This window comes from Sinocyclocheilus anshuiensis, unplaced genomic scaffold, assembly GCF_001515605.1.
Source record: "Sinocyclocheilus anshuiensis isolate Anshui unplaced genomic scaffold, SAMN03320099.WGS_v1.1 scaffold802, whole genome shotgun sequence".
Lineage (NCBI taxonomy): Eukaryota > Metazoa > Chordata > Actinopteri > Cypriniformes > Cyprinidae > Sinocyclocheilus > Sinocyclocheilus anshuiensis.
This window is the reverse complement of record NW_015547667.1, coordinates 366894-384016: the sequence shown is the minus strand read 5'-3', so window position 1 is coordinate 384016 and position 17123 is coordinate 366894. Positions and strand designations below refer to the sequence as shown.

At 34.9% G+C, this 17123-nt stretch overlaps 1 protein-coding gene across 1 annotated transcript in view; it reads left to right on the top strand.

Annotated features, from left to right (window-relative positions):
* Positions 1 to 17123, top strand: part of LOC107702617 (calcium homeostasis endoplasmic reticulum protein-like) — a 26862-nt gene that overhangs the window by 2929 nt on the left and 6810 nt on the right. The window contains exons 3-10 of the mRNA XM_016504987.1: positions 908 to 943; positions 2931 to 3094; positions 7445 to 7582; positions 7669 to 7822; positions 10558 to 10809; positions 11762 to 11925; positions 14714 to 15152; positions 16269 to 16510. Coding sequence (XP_016360473.1) covers positions 908 to 943; positions 2931 to 3094; positions 7445 to 7582; positions 7669 to 7822; positions 10558 to 10809; positions 11762 to 11925; positions 14714 to 15152; positions 16269 to 16510 — 1589 coding nt within the window. The remainder of the gene's footprint in view (positions 1 to 907; positions 944 to 2930; positions 3095 to 7444; positions 7583 to 7668; positions 7823 to 10557; positions 10810 to 11761; positions 11926 to 14713; positions 15153 to 16268; positions 16511 to 17123) is intronic.

Here is a 17123-nt window from a genome sequence, read left to right as displayed (position 1 = left end):
ACACAAATCTGAATGGCTGTTTAAATCATTTAAACACGATTCAGAAACAGAAAGTAGTGCAGCTGCTTTGTTTACAGGGTTTCCGGGGTAACGGCTGCATTTAAATTTATTATTATTATTATTATTATTTCTGCAGTTTAGCACCATCTGCTGTCAGAGAGTGAAAGTGCGCTTTCATCAAGAGCGTCTCTCACGTGTTCCGCCATGTGCTTCTCGTCCGCGCTTGTTTACATCAGAGTGCGCACCCGTCTTTCAGGCAGCATACATCCGTGTTGTGCATTTTGACCAGTTGATGGGAAAAGTATTCTTAAAATGCATTCAAAATTCTGAATAATTTGTTATATATAATTATTCACGGTATTTAGAAGTGCCCACGATAACAATATCGTGCATATTCATTACCGTGATATACCGCATTACCGAATACCGGCACAAGTCTAATTTCAACTAACCAGTGTTATTTTAATATTATTTATGTTTTCTTGTAGTTTGTATGAACATTTTGATTGAGCCTTAATTTTTTTATTGCCATTTTTATTAGTTTTTATTTTATTTATTTTTAATATTACTGTTTAGGTTTATTTTATATTACTTCAATTTTAGGCTTAGTTCTGGTTTAGTTTTTAGTAATCTTATTTATTTTTTGTAAACTTAAGCTTTTTGTGCTTCAACTTAAGCTTATTTCAGTTAGGGGTCAAGGCATTTTAAGTTTTACATCTAAAGTTTATTTTCATTTTATTTCCACTTCAATTAACAAAAAATGTTTTTAGATTTAGTTTTAGGTAATGCTAATAACCCTGCTACTAACGCAGGGCTTGTGTGATGAAAATGTACAGCTAGATTTGCCTGTTTGACAGCTGTATTGTGTGTAAGTTTCATCTTTATGGTGTGCTTCTCTCCTTTATAGATTCTGGCTCTCATGATGATGAATATAAAATGGAAGGTATTTATTAGACCGATGATCAGAAATGTTTTTGCCTGGTATTTATGAAGTTTTTCTGTATTATTAGTGCTTGAAACTTTTTTTGTGTTTCATTTGTCAGATTATGTTGTGGCTTACGTTTTTTCAGACATACTTCAACCTGTAAAATTGGTTGAAACTTTCAAAAACAGCTGTGAAACACTTTTGGTAGTGTTTGCCAACCATCGCTGTTACTATTTCTCATATTCAGGGATTCGAACCAAGAATTAATAGAATAGTTCACCCAAAAATGATAATTAGCTGAAAATGTCCTCACCCTCAGACTGTCCTAGATGTTGATGAGTTTGTTTCTTCATCAGATTTGGAAAAATGTAGCATTGCATCACTTTCTCACCAGTGGATGCTCTGCAGTGAATGGGTGCCGTCAGAATGAGAGTCCAAACAGCTGATAGAAACATCACAATAATCCACAAGTAATCCACACCACTCCAGTCCATCAGTTAACATCTTGTGAAGTGAAAACATGCATGTTTGTAAGAAACAATCCTTCATTAGTGTGTTTTTAACTTTGATAGAGAGTCCTCCATCCATAATGTTGCTTTCTCCAGTGAAAAAGTCGTCTCGTCAGAATCAGGAGAGAAATCTGCACAGATCAAGCATCGTTTACAAGCCAAAACAGCTCTAAACAAATATGTGGGTGGATTTTGATGTGAGAGACAACAGGAGATGGACTTTCAGCAGAGGAAGCGTTATTATGTATTATGGGCTCATATTTCTGCATATTTTTCAACTATTTCAGATAAGACAACTTTGTCACTGGAGGAAGCAACATTATGGGTAAAGGACTCTATCCAAGTTAAAAACATTTTAATGATGGATTTGTTTCATCTTTTCTCTTCTCAAGATGTTAACTGATGGACTGGAGTGCTGTGGATTACTTGTGGATTATTGTGAAGTTTTTATCAGCTGTTTGGACTCTCGTTCTGACGGCACCCATTGTGGTGATAATGTTACATCTCTACAAATATGTTCTGATGAAGAAACAAACTAATCTACATCTTGGATGGTCCGATGGTGAGTACATTTTCAGCAAATATATATTTTTAGGTAAACTATTTAAGTAAGCACATTACTTTACTGCACTGTTTTTTGCAGCATACATGATACAGTGGTGTGAAAAAGTGTTGGCCCCCATGAGTGGACCAAAATTCCTCCACAGCGCTGTAACAGACTCATTGCAAGTTATCACAAACGCTTGATTGCAGTTGTTGCTGCTAAGGGTGGCCCAACCAGATATTAGGTTTAGGGGGCAAACACTTTTTCACACAGGGCCATGTAGTTTTGGATTTTGTTTTCCCTTAATAATAAAAACCTTCATTTAAAAACTGCATGTTGTGTTCACTTGTGTTATCATTGACTAATATTTAAATTTGTTTGATGATCTGAAACATTAAAGTGTGACAAACATGCAAAAAAATAAGAAATCAGGAAGGGGGCCAACACTTTTTCACACCACTGTATATAAACTTGTGCAGCTTGATTTGATTTTTGGTTTACTTTTGTTTGTTTTTCAAATGCAAGTATTCCGTATAAATCTTGATTCAAACTTTCAGCTTCATTTTCAATCTAAGGAAGCCACAAGCAAGCAGTTTTTCTTTGGGTTCTTTACTTGATTTCTTTTCCCCTCAGTTTGCAGTCAGTTCAGTATGTTGTATCCCCATGCTTTCCTCAGCTTAATGTTTTGTTAATGTATTCCCGAGTTTTTCATGCGACTGTCTCCAGACATGGAAAATCAGAGGGGAACAAACCAGCATGAGTGATTTCTTGCATGTTTCTCTGATCTGAATGGCTTTGCTCTGGGAACGTCCGTTCAAAAGAGAGTCACGCTTCCTTCAGTAGTGTGACTGTTCACTCACATCCATCAGATCTGGACGCACTGGCAGGCAGATGTTTGTTTCGGCACACAGAAGGAGTTATAGTTTTTGCGTCTGTGTGTTCTTGTGATTAGCACTGCTCTGTAAACCCCCGGATAAAGAGGTCGCAGATGTTCCCACGGCGATGACGATGCTCCCGCCGCCGATCCCGCTGACCACACCGTCTGTGGAGGAGCTGATCCAGCAGAGCCAGTGGAACCTCCAGCAGCAGGAGCAACACCTGCTCAGCCTCAGACAGGTGCATTAAAATCTTTTGCGTACAAAAGTTTTGACCCCCTCAATAAAAAGTCTATGGGACTTTGCGTTGTTTTGATGGTCCATTTACATTTACATTTAGACATTTAGCAGATGCTTTTATCCAAAGCGACCTACAAATGAGGACAATGGAAACAATCAAAATCAACAAAAGAGCAATAATATGCAAGTGCTATAATAAGTCTCAGTTAGCTTAACGCAGTACACGTAGCAAGTTTTTTTTTAATCATAATAAAAAGAAAACCAATAGAATAGAGCAAGCTAGTGTTAGAGGCCTTTTTTGCTTTTGTTAATTGTATAATAAATAAAAAGAAAACAAATATGGAATACAAAAAGATTAGAGAAGCAAGTGTTAGTTTTTTTTAAATAAAACAAGCAGTTAGTAAATAAATAGAGTGCAAGCTTAAAAGGGGCAAGTTTTTCTTTAAAAAAAAAATAAAGAATAGAATTAGAGTAGAGAGTGCTAGAGTTAGAGGGTAAAATAAAGATGGAAGAGATATGTTTTTAGCCGATTCTTGAAGATGGTTAAGGACTCAGCTGCTGGGACTGAGTTGGGCAGGTCATTCCACCAGGAGGGAACATTTAATTTAAAAGTCCATGAAAGTGATTTTGTGCCACTTTGGGATGGCACAATAAAGCGCCGTTCACTTGCAGAACGCAAGCTTCTAGAGGTACATAAGTCTGAAGTAATGACTTTAGGTAAAGGGGTGCAGAGCCAGTGGTGGTTTTGTAGGCAAACAGTAATGCCTTGAATTTTATGCGAGCAGCTATTGCAGTGCAAATTGATGAACAGAGGTGTGACGTGCATTCTTTTCGGCTCGTTAAAAGTTAATCTTGCTGCCGCGTTCTGAATTAATTGTAAAGGTTTGAATCTGGTGGTTAACCGTGTCAAAAGCAGCGGACAGATCCAGCAAGATAAGTATTGAAGATTTGGAATCTGCTCTTGCCAGTCTTATGGCTTCAACAACTGAGAGCAAGGCAGGCTTGGTTGAATGTCCTCTTCTGAAACCAGACTGGTTGCTGTCGAGGAGGTTGTTCTGTGCGAGAAAGGCAGAGACTTGGTTGAAAAGCTCGTTCAAGTGTTTATGCAATGAAAGGAAGAAGGGAAACCGGTCTGTAGTTCTCTAAAAGAGATGGGTTAAGGGTGAGTTTCTTAAGTAGTAGGGTTATACGAGCCTGTCTAAATTCTGAAAAAAACAACAAAAGTGTGAAGGGATGTGTTAACGATGTGAGTGAGTGCAGGTACAATTGCAGGAGAAATGGCTTGAAGGAGATGAGATGGAATAGGATCAAGCGGACAAGTAGTAGGATGATTAGAAAGGATGAGTTTGGAGACTTCTGCCTCAGAGAGTGAAGAGAAGGATGTGAATGAGTGTATGTTTGCTGGTAAGATGTGCTTGACAGATTGTGGTGTAGAAAATTGTGCACTGATGGTTTTAATTTTATTTATGAAGAACTTGGCAAATTCGTCAGTTGTTAGAGTTGATGAAGGAGGGGGAGGAAAATGTTTTAAAGAGCATGGAAGGAGGGGGAGGAGGAGGACAGGAGGGAGGAAAAAGTTTTAAAGAGCATGCAAGAGTTAGACGAATTTTGTTATGATAGTATGTCCTTTTAGCAGTGGAGACATTAGCAGAGAAGGAAGAGAGGAGTTACTGATATACATTAAGGTCAGTAGTATTTTTTGATTTGCACCATACTTTTTCTGCAGCTCTGAGCTTAGAACGATGCTCACGGAGAACATCAGACTGCCAAGGGGCAGCAGGGGTGGTACGACCTGCAGCCTGGGGTTTATCTAGGTGGATGTTGAAGTCTCCAAGCATAACTAGGGGAGCAGCATATCTAATTCATCCAAGAAGTTAACTTTTGGTCCTGGGGGTCGATAAACAACTACAAAATGGATTTTAAAAGGGTGGGTAATAGTGACTGAATGTGATTCAAAGGAGCTGCTAATACCCAGAGAAGGTAATGGAATACATTTCCAATCATTCCAATCAATTTCCAATCATTTATCATCTTCGCACCAGGGCTGAATTTATTTGATAAAAAAATACAGTGATATTGTGAAATACAACTCAAAAGAACTGTTTTCTGTTTGAATATATTATGTTGGATTGACAAAGGCAACCTCCTGATCTACTATTTAAGCTGCTGCTTCATCTTCTGAGACTAAATTTAGTAGGGAGCTAAAACCACCAAACTCGCGTCAGAACTTCAGACTGGTCTGACTCGGGTTGCTATATCTTTTCTAAATGATCAGACTTGTGGTTTTCGTTAAACAGACCATCAAAACTATGCAAAGTCCCATAGAATTTCATTGAGGGGGTCAAAACTTTTGTACAATAAATAATATCTTATAAATAAATAATATCTTATTATTTATATAAAAAATTAATATTTAAGCTGTGTATCACTAGCAAAGCCAGCCTGTCCTAGGACAACATGCTAAAACATACTAACAATGTGTTAAACCATTCTAGCAATGTGTTAAGTAATGCTAGCAGTGTGTTAAGTTACGTTAGAATAATGGTAGTAGTGTGTTAAAATATTAGCAAAATGTTAAAACTGGGGCTGTCAGTTGATTAAAATTTTTAATCTGATTAACTACATGATGTGTCGATTAATTAATCTAATTAATTGCAAAATAAATTTGACTGTGAAAATACCCACAAAAGATTATTTAAAATGTTTGTGTTAAATGAGAAAGTATCAAGTAGACATTACAAATTGTAGTTTTAGAAATAAATATTTTATTTGATTCAACATAAAATTTATTACACACAAACATTTAGGCTACAACGGCTTAACATAAACTATGGAACATAAAAGAAGATAATTTGAGAAACATCTCAGTATTTTTTGTTCATACAATGAAAGTCATTGGTAACCAAAACAGCTTTGTTACCAATAGTCTTCAAAATACTTTCTTTTATGTTCCACAATAGAAAGGTATGAAACGACATGAGGGTGAGTAAATGATGACAGAAGTTGAATATTTTGGGTGAACAATCCCTTTAATGTTTTTTTATTTGATTTATATATATATTTTTATCATACTCTAAATAAGAAACTAAATCTGCCAGCAGGTGGCGGTAAATGTCTTTATGAGTCATTCATTCGAACGGCAGATTAATTCAGGAATGAAGTAAACCGCTTTCTTTATGAATGGGCCTTTGAATCATTGATTCACACAATTCGTTCAAAACGCAGATTCATTAGCTGAAAAAAACCCCCCTAAACAACGCTGTGTTGCTCGGAGACGCACAGCAGTTCTGCTATGGCTTTAAAGGTAATATGTTCTCAGCAAAATTGAGCAAAAACACGTCATTTTGTGTTTAAAATATAACACAATTTCAACTTATTTGCTGAACTGTTGTATAAAATCACATTTAAACTCGTGATATTCGGGACAAAATCAGCTCTCGTGCAATAAGCTACTGCTCTCGCTGCTCGCGTGATATCGTATGATATAAATATGAGAGAAAAACTCAGACGGGCATTTTCGCCCCAATATCTAGAATTTTAGGGCATAACTGCATTTATGGAGTTGTTGCCATGCATCATATTTGTCAACAGTCAACTGTATGAAATGTAAGATGACGTACAGGTCTGGGGGCGGGGCCAGTGTGTTAACTGTTAAAATATTTTAAGTGCGTTATTTTTTCATAACTAATTAAGTTAACGCGTTAAACTGACAGCCCTAGTTAAAACATATTAGCAATGTGATAAATCATGCTAGCAACATATAAAAAAAACGTTAGCAGCATGATAAATCATGTTAGGACATGTTAAAACATTAGCAAAATGTTAAATATGCTAGCAATGTGTTAAATCATGTTAACAATGTTCAAAATAATGTGTTAATTCATGATAGCAGCATGTTAAAACATGAGCAAAATGTTAGTAATGTGTAAAATCAAATGGAAAAAAAATGATAGCAATATGTAAAAAACATTTTAGCAACATGCTAGCAATGTGTTAAAACATGCAAGAAACACTCAAACATACTAGGAATGTGTTAAAACATGGAAGCAAAGCATAAAAAAACATGGTAGCAGCATATTAAATTGTTAACAATGTTTTAAAATGTTAGCAACTTGCTTAAACATTTTAGCAGTGTGCAAAAACATGTTAATAACATTTTATTGACTTTGAGTAAAATCTTCAAGCTTCAAGCTGTTCAAAATCGTTTCATCCAGCAGAGCCAGTGAAACCTCCAGCAGCAGGAGCAGCACCTTGCTGAAAAAACTAATTTCTTACCCAAAAATAGTCCTACTGATCCCATGCTTTTGAACATTGATATATTCTGTTAAATAAATGTGTTTTGGGGTTTCAGGAGCAAGTGACGGCCGCCATCTCTCTGGCGATGGAGCAGCAGATGCAGAAACTGCTGGTGGAGACGCAGCTGGACATGAACGAGTTCGACAACCTGCTCCAGCCCATCATAGACACCTGCACCAAAGACGCCATATCGGTATGAGCCGGAAACCTGCCTCGCTTACGCTCGCTCTGTCTGATGTGTCTCAGATTAGTCATTATCTGGTTATTTCTCTTTCTCAGGCTGGAAAGAACTGGATGTTCAGTAACGCTAAGACCCCGCCGCACTGCGAGCTGATGGCGTCGCATCTCAGAAACCGCATCACTGCAGACGAGGCGCATTTCGAGCTCCGCCTGCATCTCATCTATCTGACCAATGACGTCCTGCATCACTGGTGAGATGCAGAGATTTCATCTGAACTGTTACAATATATTTGAATACTTAAATTAGCTAAAAAGGTAGACTGTTATTTTTGTGAATTATAGTTTATTTTTCAAATTTATTATTTATTATTTTGTTGTTTTTAGCATTTTTCTTAGTGTTAATGTATATAAATATTAAATTATGTGTAATTTTTTTAGCTATATATTGAACTATTTTTAACAATTATTTATAATATATACTTTTAATGTTGTATTTTTATAGTTTATACAATATGTTTAATGTTATAATACAATTTTATAATAATAAATAAATATTTATTATGTTTTTAAATTTGTTTTAGTTTTAGACATTTTATAGTAATTTAAGTCTTCAACTTAAAGTAAATCAAAGTTAGAAATGTTTTAATTTGAGTTATTGATCAGGGTTATTTTAATTGCATAACTCAAGAACAACTAAATAATATATTTAAATAATGACATCACATTCATTTTAATTTTAGTGTAATGCTGTTATGTTGTTTTTTTAAATTAATTAATTAAATTAATTATTCATTTCAATTTTTGTTGTAGTAATTGTAGTACTTGAACTAAATTGAAAATGTAAAATGTCACCTGAAAAACTAACTGAAATAAAATAAGCTTAAATAAATTAATACATTTTAAAAATTTTATTTCAAATAAACAAAATAGTTTAAAAGTTTTAATTTACGAGAACAACAACACTGGTCGGGTAATTTTATTTCATTTAAAAATTTAATTTGAATCCTAACTTTCACTTAATTTTTTTATTTATTTTGATGCTAGGGATGCACAGATAAAAATTTTGGCCGATACCAATAACCGATAATTGTTTAAATATGAAAGCCGATAAACGATATGTTGGCCGATAAACCTAAATCCACATTTTTACATAATTTTTGAGAGCCTGATTACCAAAAAAGTCTCACCATTAAAAGGCATTAAACACTTCAGCATAAATCAAACATAAAGCAGCCTTACAAATAAATAAAATAATGCTTAAATAATAGAAACAAGTAACTAGACAACATTACTTGCGTGTAAAAAAAATAAATAAATCATGTGCCATGGATAAATTAAACGAAATATCCTCCGCACTGACAATAATTAAATTATTTTAATTCAACAATATTGTTGATGAAAAAAATAAGATACAAATAAAAGTGGTGGTTATTATATTAATAATATATCAATGATTTTGAAAAAGAAGTATCTTAAATTAATACCACTGTTTCAAATAGAAGCATTGCGGTTTGAGCTGAGTGCGCTGTAGCTGAAGAGCTGAATGAACACCAGTAAACTAAAGCGCATTGTTAGCGGGTTAATTAGGCTGTATGAGAATCAAATCTTTATCAACCCTCTACATTGCGAGTAAATCACTCGCATATGTGACTAAATCTTCACTCTAGGCGACTAAATGATGTCCAATATTAGCCAACGGCTAATAAATTCTCAGATTTTACTCGCCAGTGTGTGAGTTGGAGGCTAAGTATAAGTTTAGCACAGATATATTTTCACTCGCTGAAAACACTCTGACTGAGCACTTCAGAGTTTTACTCTCAGTCAAGCGATCTGTGATATTTTTCAGTTCATCTTAATGGATGTGCAACGCACCTGTATTTGACGTACCGTGAACTCTAATGTGAAGGCGCACGACTTGTCGTCGCTTTGTCGCACACACACACAAAGAGAGAGAGAGAGAGAGAATTGACGCGCTACATGTAAACGATATTCTTTGTTGTATTTTCCTGTCAAAATAACGGCGTTCCTTTGGAATTCTTCAGCTTTTAAGAACTGCCGCTTTCTCCGGTAGTTATCGTCCCTGTTTTGATTTTAGCAAATCAGTTTGAGCGAACGCACACAACCTGATTAATATTCATGAATCCAGCAGCTCATTAATCCTTGTTTTATATTGTTCTTATTAGAATTCGTATCATTATTATCTTATCAGTATTTTTGTTAGTTTTTTCCCATTTTTTTTTAAAGAAACACTGAATGACCAAAAAAGATAGAACTAAATTCATCTTATAGCTGTATAGAAGCAAATGAGAATATATATATACTGTATATATATATATATACTGTATATATATATACTGTATATATATACTGTATGGATGCGCTCTTGGCTCTTCCCATAACACGCTGAAACATGGCAAATAAACCCAAATAATTCACAACTTTTTTATTACGGTAATATTCTCTTTATAATGTTATGTAAATGACATTCCCAATCATAGTTATTAATGTTGGGCATTGCTGTTCAAGCTGGGTGTGCTGAAGCTGAACAGCTGAATGAACACCGGTAAACTGAAGTGCTGCCAGCTTAACTCAAGGAAACGCATCACATATTCAGATATAATCTGATATTTACACAACATAAATGTAATATTACTACTTATATGTACAAAAAGACGCTAATGCACAAGGGAACTCAAACTAAGTTAAACGTGCTAATCAGAATGTGTAACTTCTGTTGTGGATGCGCTCTTGGCTCTTCCCACAACAACGCGCTGAAACACGGAAATCAAACCGAAAGAATTCATAACATTTTATTATAATAGTGTTCTCAATATAATGTTATATATATGACAATCTTAATCATAGTTATTAATGTTGTGTGCTGCTGTTTGAGCTGCGTGCGCTGAGCTAAAGATGATCACCGGCAAACTGAAGCGCTCTGTTAACCCTCTATATGCACAAGCGAACTTAACTGTGCTAGTCATGAAGGTGTGGATCCGTTGATGACATCCGAAGATGTGCACTTCCCTTCGCTCATCACGGAGTACGCGCCGGTGGTGCAGCCCGTCCAGATGGCCTTCCAGCAGCAGATCCAGGCACTGAAGACGCAGCACGAGGAGTTTGTGAACAATCTGAAGCAGCAGCAGACGGTGGCGGTTGCAGCAGCTGCGGTCGCCGTCGGTCAGCTGACGCCTGCAGACGCCGACGTGAAGACTCAAGCACCCTTGACCTCTCAGCCTGGTAAAAAATACATTAAATAATGTATATTTTAAATAATATTTTTGTTTATAATTTAAAATTTTTGTGTGTTTTTGAAATATTATATATTTATTTAGGTTAAATGGATATTAAATATGTTTAGTTCTTAATTTTAGTTGTAGTAATTTTAGTACTTTATTTTAAACTAAATGAAAATGAGATATGTGTCCTTTGGAAACTATCTGAATAAGATTTAGGTCAACCTTTTTCATATATAGACAAAGTTGCTTATGAAACACACTGCTGTTCAAAAGTTTGGAGTCAGAAAGAAATGTATGCTTTTATTCATCAAGGATGCATTAAATTAATCAAAAGTCACAGTAAAGACATTTCTAATGTTACAAAAGATTTCTGTTTCAAATAAAAGCTGTTCTTTTGAACGTTCTGTTCATCAAAGAATCCTGAAAAACAACGGGTCTCTGTTTCCACTAAAATATTGTGCAGCACAACTGTTTTCAACATTGATAATAATCAGAAATATTTCTTGAGCAGCAAATCAGCATATTAGAATAATTTCTGAAGGATCATGTGACACTGAAGACTGGAGTAATGATGCTGAAAATTCAGTGTTAAATTACAGCAATAAATTATGCATGTACAGTATATTCACATAGAACACTATTTGAAATGGTAATAATATTTCATAATTTTACTGTTGTGAGACGTCTTAAAAAAATTTGAATCAGTTTTTAAATTGTATTTATTCTCCAATCTGATGATTATCATTGCTTTATGATTTCTTGGATTGAAATCATACTTTTTTGAGTTAAGAGCTTTATTAATCCTTGTAAGGCAATTTTTTGTGATTACAGTGCTGCTTCACATAAATAGACAAAACACACATTGTCTTTTTGACTCAATTTGATGTAATTCTTGCTAATTTGTGATTATAATATCATTCTTGACTTTTTTTTCTTAATAATGTCATCAGTAGATCTAAAGCCTCCTCCATTGGCCGGTCCTTCTGCCAGCGATTACGAAGGCGCTCAGAACCGACCCTCAGACTCGAACCCGGCAGTGACGTCTGACATTCCCTCCTCTAAACCCGGCTGGTTCGATCCGCAGCACAACATGCCGGCGTGGAACCCGCAACAACCCGTGAGTCAAAAACACTTTAAAACCTTACAGATCTTACGTTATTTGCAGCTGTGTTTTAAAAATAACTCACTAACTGATTATATGTAATCTGGATTACGTAATCAGATTCCAAATATTAAGTACTTGTAATTAGATTGTACTATGTTTTAAAATGCTCATAATCAGATCAGCGTTACTATTTTATTGATTATATTTCACTCACTCAATGGCAGTAAATTGTACGTAATTGATGTTTCTTTAAATTTTTTTTCGATCTTTTAAATAGTTAATTCTAAAAAAAAAAAAGCCTGCTGCTTTTATTCATTTTGTAAGATTATATTTAAATTTTTACGATTTAATCATTAATTTAATCAACTTACGAACCCCCTGCAGTTCCTTCACAAACCTACTGACATTATTGTTATACTTTGTTGTTGACAAATATATTTTCTTTCTCTTGGTATTTTTAAATCAATTTATAAAACGGATAGTTCCGGTCCTTGATTCTGATTGGCTGAGCCGTGTTCGAAGCTGTTGTAAATTACACTACAAACATACACCTTCGTTTACTTCTGTGTGTTGCTCTGCAACCACTTTGTTGGAACCAGAGCCGTTGAGAAACATAGTTGCGACACGCTTTGATCTTGCGGTCACGTGGTTCATGGAGCTCTCAATAGTTCCAAACAACTGCGCTGTCAATATGTTTGAATGGGTTTAAGTAGGATAGACAGCGGTTTCACTATATTTGCAGCAATTTCTAGTGATTATTAACACATCAAGTGCATTGATAGTGTATTGATAACTACGCTGACTATGTTTTACAATCGCATTTTATTCGGGGGAGTGATAAAGAGACAGCATTATTTTTTTATTTCTAATATTCTTATTATTTATATTACAATTAGCATAGTATTTAGGGTTAAAATAGAGAAAATGTTTTTAAATTCCAGTGCAAAGAGGCAAATTAGAGACATTTGGTTGCCAAAAAAATAATATTCCTATGTAATGCCATGGTTTAACCGCTAGATGCCCGTATGGCTGTTTAATAAATATAGCCTACATATATTTAGCTCTACTCTAGTTGCTGTAAAGAGTTTAACAGGTCATAATAGCTTTTTTTGTTTTTTTATGTTTTGCATTGTATATTTAGACATTATCAAACACTCAATGTTTGTAAGTTTTGCTTTTTTTAAATGTTGAATTTAAAAAGATGAATTACTCACATCCCAGTATTATTTTATGACATTTATGTAAGAAGACAATATAAGCGAATGTTAAAAAAGGCCAGCAAATACGGAATTTAACCCAATAAAAAATGTAATAAAATATGTGTAAAACTGCAGCCAACTGCATTCAGGGAAACTCTTTCTTATATTCCTTTAATGGGCAGTCTTCATTGAAACTCATTCAACTTCCTACAGGGAGGGAAAGATTGCAGAAAGACTAAAAACTTAAAAATATGACAACTAGCATCTAGTTATGATCGCTATTATGGCGTTTCTCACGTTATCTAACTGCAAATATAGTACATATATCTAATCTGCCTATATCTAAAACTAAACATTAACTATAACGCGTTTCATAAAATACAACTACTGGCCAGATTTCTGAGAGGTAAACTAATGTGTTAAAATGCCAAAAACTGCTGTAATTTTCTCAACTTTCTGGCTTCGCGTCGTGCCTAACAACGCCCCTTAGCTGTTATAAATTCACTGTAAACCACGGCTTCTTGGGCTTATTGCTTTAATAAAACAAGATTAACATATTCAGATTAATCTGATAAATGAATTAGGTCAGAAATAAAAGTAATTTAGAAGTAAAAGTAACCTAAAAGTAGTGTAATAGATGTTTTTGAAATTTGAAATCAGTAACAGATTACAATTTATTTTCCAAAAAAACCCCAAAAAACATTAAAATGCTCATAATCAGATTAGCGTTACTATTTTAATGATTATATTTCACTCACTCAATGGCAGTAAATTGTTCATAATTTATTTTTCTTTCATTTTTTTCCCAATCTTTTAAATTCTTCGTTCTAAAAAAAACATACTCTATCTCTCCCACTCTCTCTTTCTCACAGACGCACATAGAGTTTGCACACACGTTAACATACGTACTAATGTTGTTAGCGCTACTCTGGCGATTTTATCAGTAACATAGTTTAAGAACTTAAAAACTACATGACTTCTCTCACAAGCGAGGTAGCAACAATGGCACTGTTCGTGAAGAAATATAACTTAAATATTCACTGTTAGAGACATTGCTGCCGAACACTTTTGCGAGATGCCCAGACTCACAGAGGTAGTCTCTCTCTCTCTCTCTCTCTCTCTCTCTCTCTCTCTCTAACTTAGTTATTAGCTGCATTGGTCTGCTATCAACGGCTCAAGCCTCCATTGCTAGGTTTAAAATGACATTTTAAATTTTGCAACGGAGGCATTGGATGAGATGCGGAAGAAATTAATCCTACTTACAATAGCGTTTTAAGTAGAAAAGCCGGACGAATGCCTTGAAATATATCATCTGATCGATGTCTTGAGGTGTGGTAACCATAGTATAAGCGGAATAATTGACGACGGGCCGTTGAATTATTAGAAAATAATGCACCTCGGGTGTGCGTCAATTATTCCTTACTTAACCAATTCAAATCAAAGTGATTAACAAATTAGGTCAGAAGGAAAAGTAATCTAAAAGTAGTGTAATAGATTTTTACTAATTAGAAATTTTGTAATGTAGTTTGAAATCAGTAATGGATTACAATTATTTTCCAAAAAAAAAAAAAAAAACTTTCAATCAATTTTTCTCCCTCCAGCCGCCATTCGACCCGTCTCATGTCCCGCCCCCTTGCCCGCCCTGGAATAGCCACGAGGGCATGTGGAACGAGCAGCGGGACCCCAACTGGAGCGGCCCTCGGGACGGGGGCCCCGCAGGCCCCTGGAGCAGCCAGAACGAGCCACCGCCCTCCTGGAGCGGTCAGTTCGACCAGCCGCCATGGAGCAGCCAGCCGGATCAGCCGCCGCCGTGGGGCCAGAGGGAGCCTCCCTTCCGCATGCAGCGTCCGCCGCATTTCCGTGGGCCCTTCCCTCCCCATCAGCAGCCGCCGCCATTCAACCAGCCACCACCGCCGCCTCACAACTTCGGACGTTTCCCGCCGCGTTTCATGCAGGACGAGTTTCCTCCGCGGCATCACTTCGAACGGCCGCCGTATCCGCCGCACCGATTCGACTACCCACAGGGAGACTTCCCAGGAGGTGAGACCTCGGCTTTTCTGTTCGGAAAACTACTAGAGTTAAAAATGACTCTGATTTCAGGAAAAATTTACACAAGTCCTTGTTTGATATTTTATTTTTTCTTATTTATTCAGATTTCCACTTTTCCATACTGACTTGCGTAAATACGAGGTTTTATGTTTGAAAGCAAAGAAATTAAGATGGCCATAAATATTAATATTAGTGTAATTTTGCTGTTCTGAAAAATTAAGTTAATTATTATATTAAACATTCTTATTTCACAGTAGTTTTTTATTTTAATTAATTGTTTATTTTACAGTTATTGTAATGGTAATATATGAAAACTGAAAATATCACAATTAAAACCTAACTCGAAATATTAATAAATGCTATCATACTATACTAAAAATACTAAAATTAAAATAAAATACATAAAAACTAAGTAATACAAAAACAACTAAATTAGTCAAACCTAAACTAAATTTTAATAAAATATGAAATTATAAAATATAAAAACCAAAATATTATTATAAATGATATAAATACTTTAAAATAATATAAATTAATAATATTAATGCGAAATACTATGAATAGTATACTATAGGGTTGTCAAAAGTACAGACCATACCAGTCGATATTTTTAACAACACTACTGATAATTAAAAAAAATAAAAATAAAGATGACAAAAAATGCTCATTTTTATTTTACAGTATTATTGTAATAGAAATATATTTCTTTATTGATGTTTAATTTTTATGACTTAAATAATAAAATACTGTTTTGAATATTAATAACAGTAATTATTATTGTTCTGTAGTCTTAAAATTCTAGAATTAATTATAAAACAAATCACCTATTTTCCAAATTAAAAACAAAACAAATACAGGCATATATCGAAAAATATTTTAATATTTAAAGTAACTTTTTTTTTTTCAAAATAAGGAACAATTAGACATATTGCAGTATAATAATTGAATAGGTAACAAACAGTTGTTGTTGTTTTGCTCCAAAAAGCCTGCCTAAATTAGGCAATTTCTTTCTGATTTTGTTGTGCATGTTTTATTTTTATAAAAAATTCAAATTTTGTGTAAGACAGTTTTTAATAGTCAGACATAATATATTGTTCTTCTCATCAGAGATCGGTCCGCCTCCTCATCACCACCCAAACCAGAGGATACCTCCTCCCGGGATATCTGATCCTCCTCCGTGGGGAGGGAACCAGCATCCTGATTTTGGGCCACCGCCCCAAGGCTTTAACGGTCAGGCGCCCCACATGCGGCGGCAGACCCCTTCTCATGTCAGTCAGGATGACCCCAGTCTGGTGCCCAATGTGCCCTACTTCGACCTTCCCGCAGGACTCATGGCGCCGCTCGTGAAGGTCATTTTACATTCGACGTCAGTAGGGCTGGACGATATGGCCAAAATTTATATCACGATATATTTCTTAATTTCGGTCGATACGATATAATTCCGATATCGATATGAACACTATTAAAAAAGCCTCATAAAAACGGCCAAGAACGGCCACAACAGATGTCTGTACCTACAAACTTATGAAAAATTAATTTGCCAACTCTATGAAACCTACTCCTATAAAACTATATAATATTTTAGGAAAAAAATGGCGCAAATAAATAAATGTTCACCTTTTATTGGTATTTAGCCTTCATACAAACAAGAAATCTGAAATCGCTGTCAAATAAATCTCTGACTCTCCTTATTAATATTAATATTCATATTTTTTACTTCAAACTATAGGCTAACATACCAGTCAAAAGTTTTTGAACAGTAAGATTTTTAATGTTTTTTAAAGAATTCTCTTCTGCTCAACAAGGCTGCATTTATTTGATCCAAAGTACAGCAAAAACAGTAACATTTTGAAATATTTTTACTATTTAAAATAGCTGTTTTCTATGTGAATATGTGTTAAAATGTAATTTATTTCTGTGATGCGCAGCTGTATTTTCAGCATCATTACTCCAGTCTTCAGT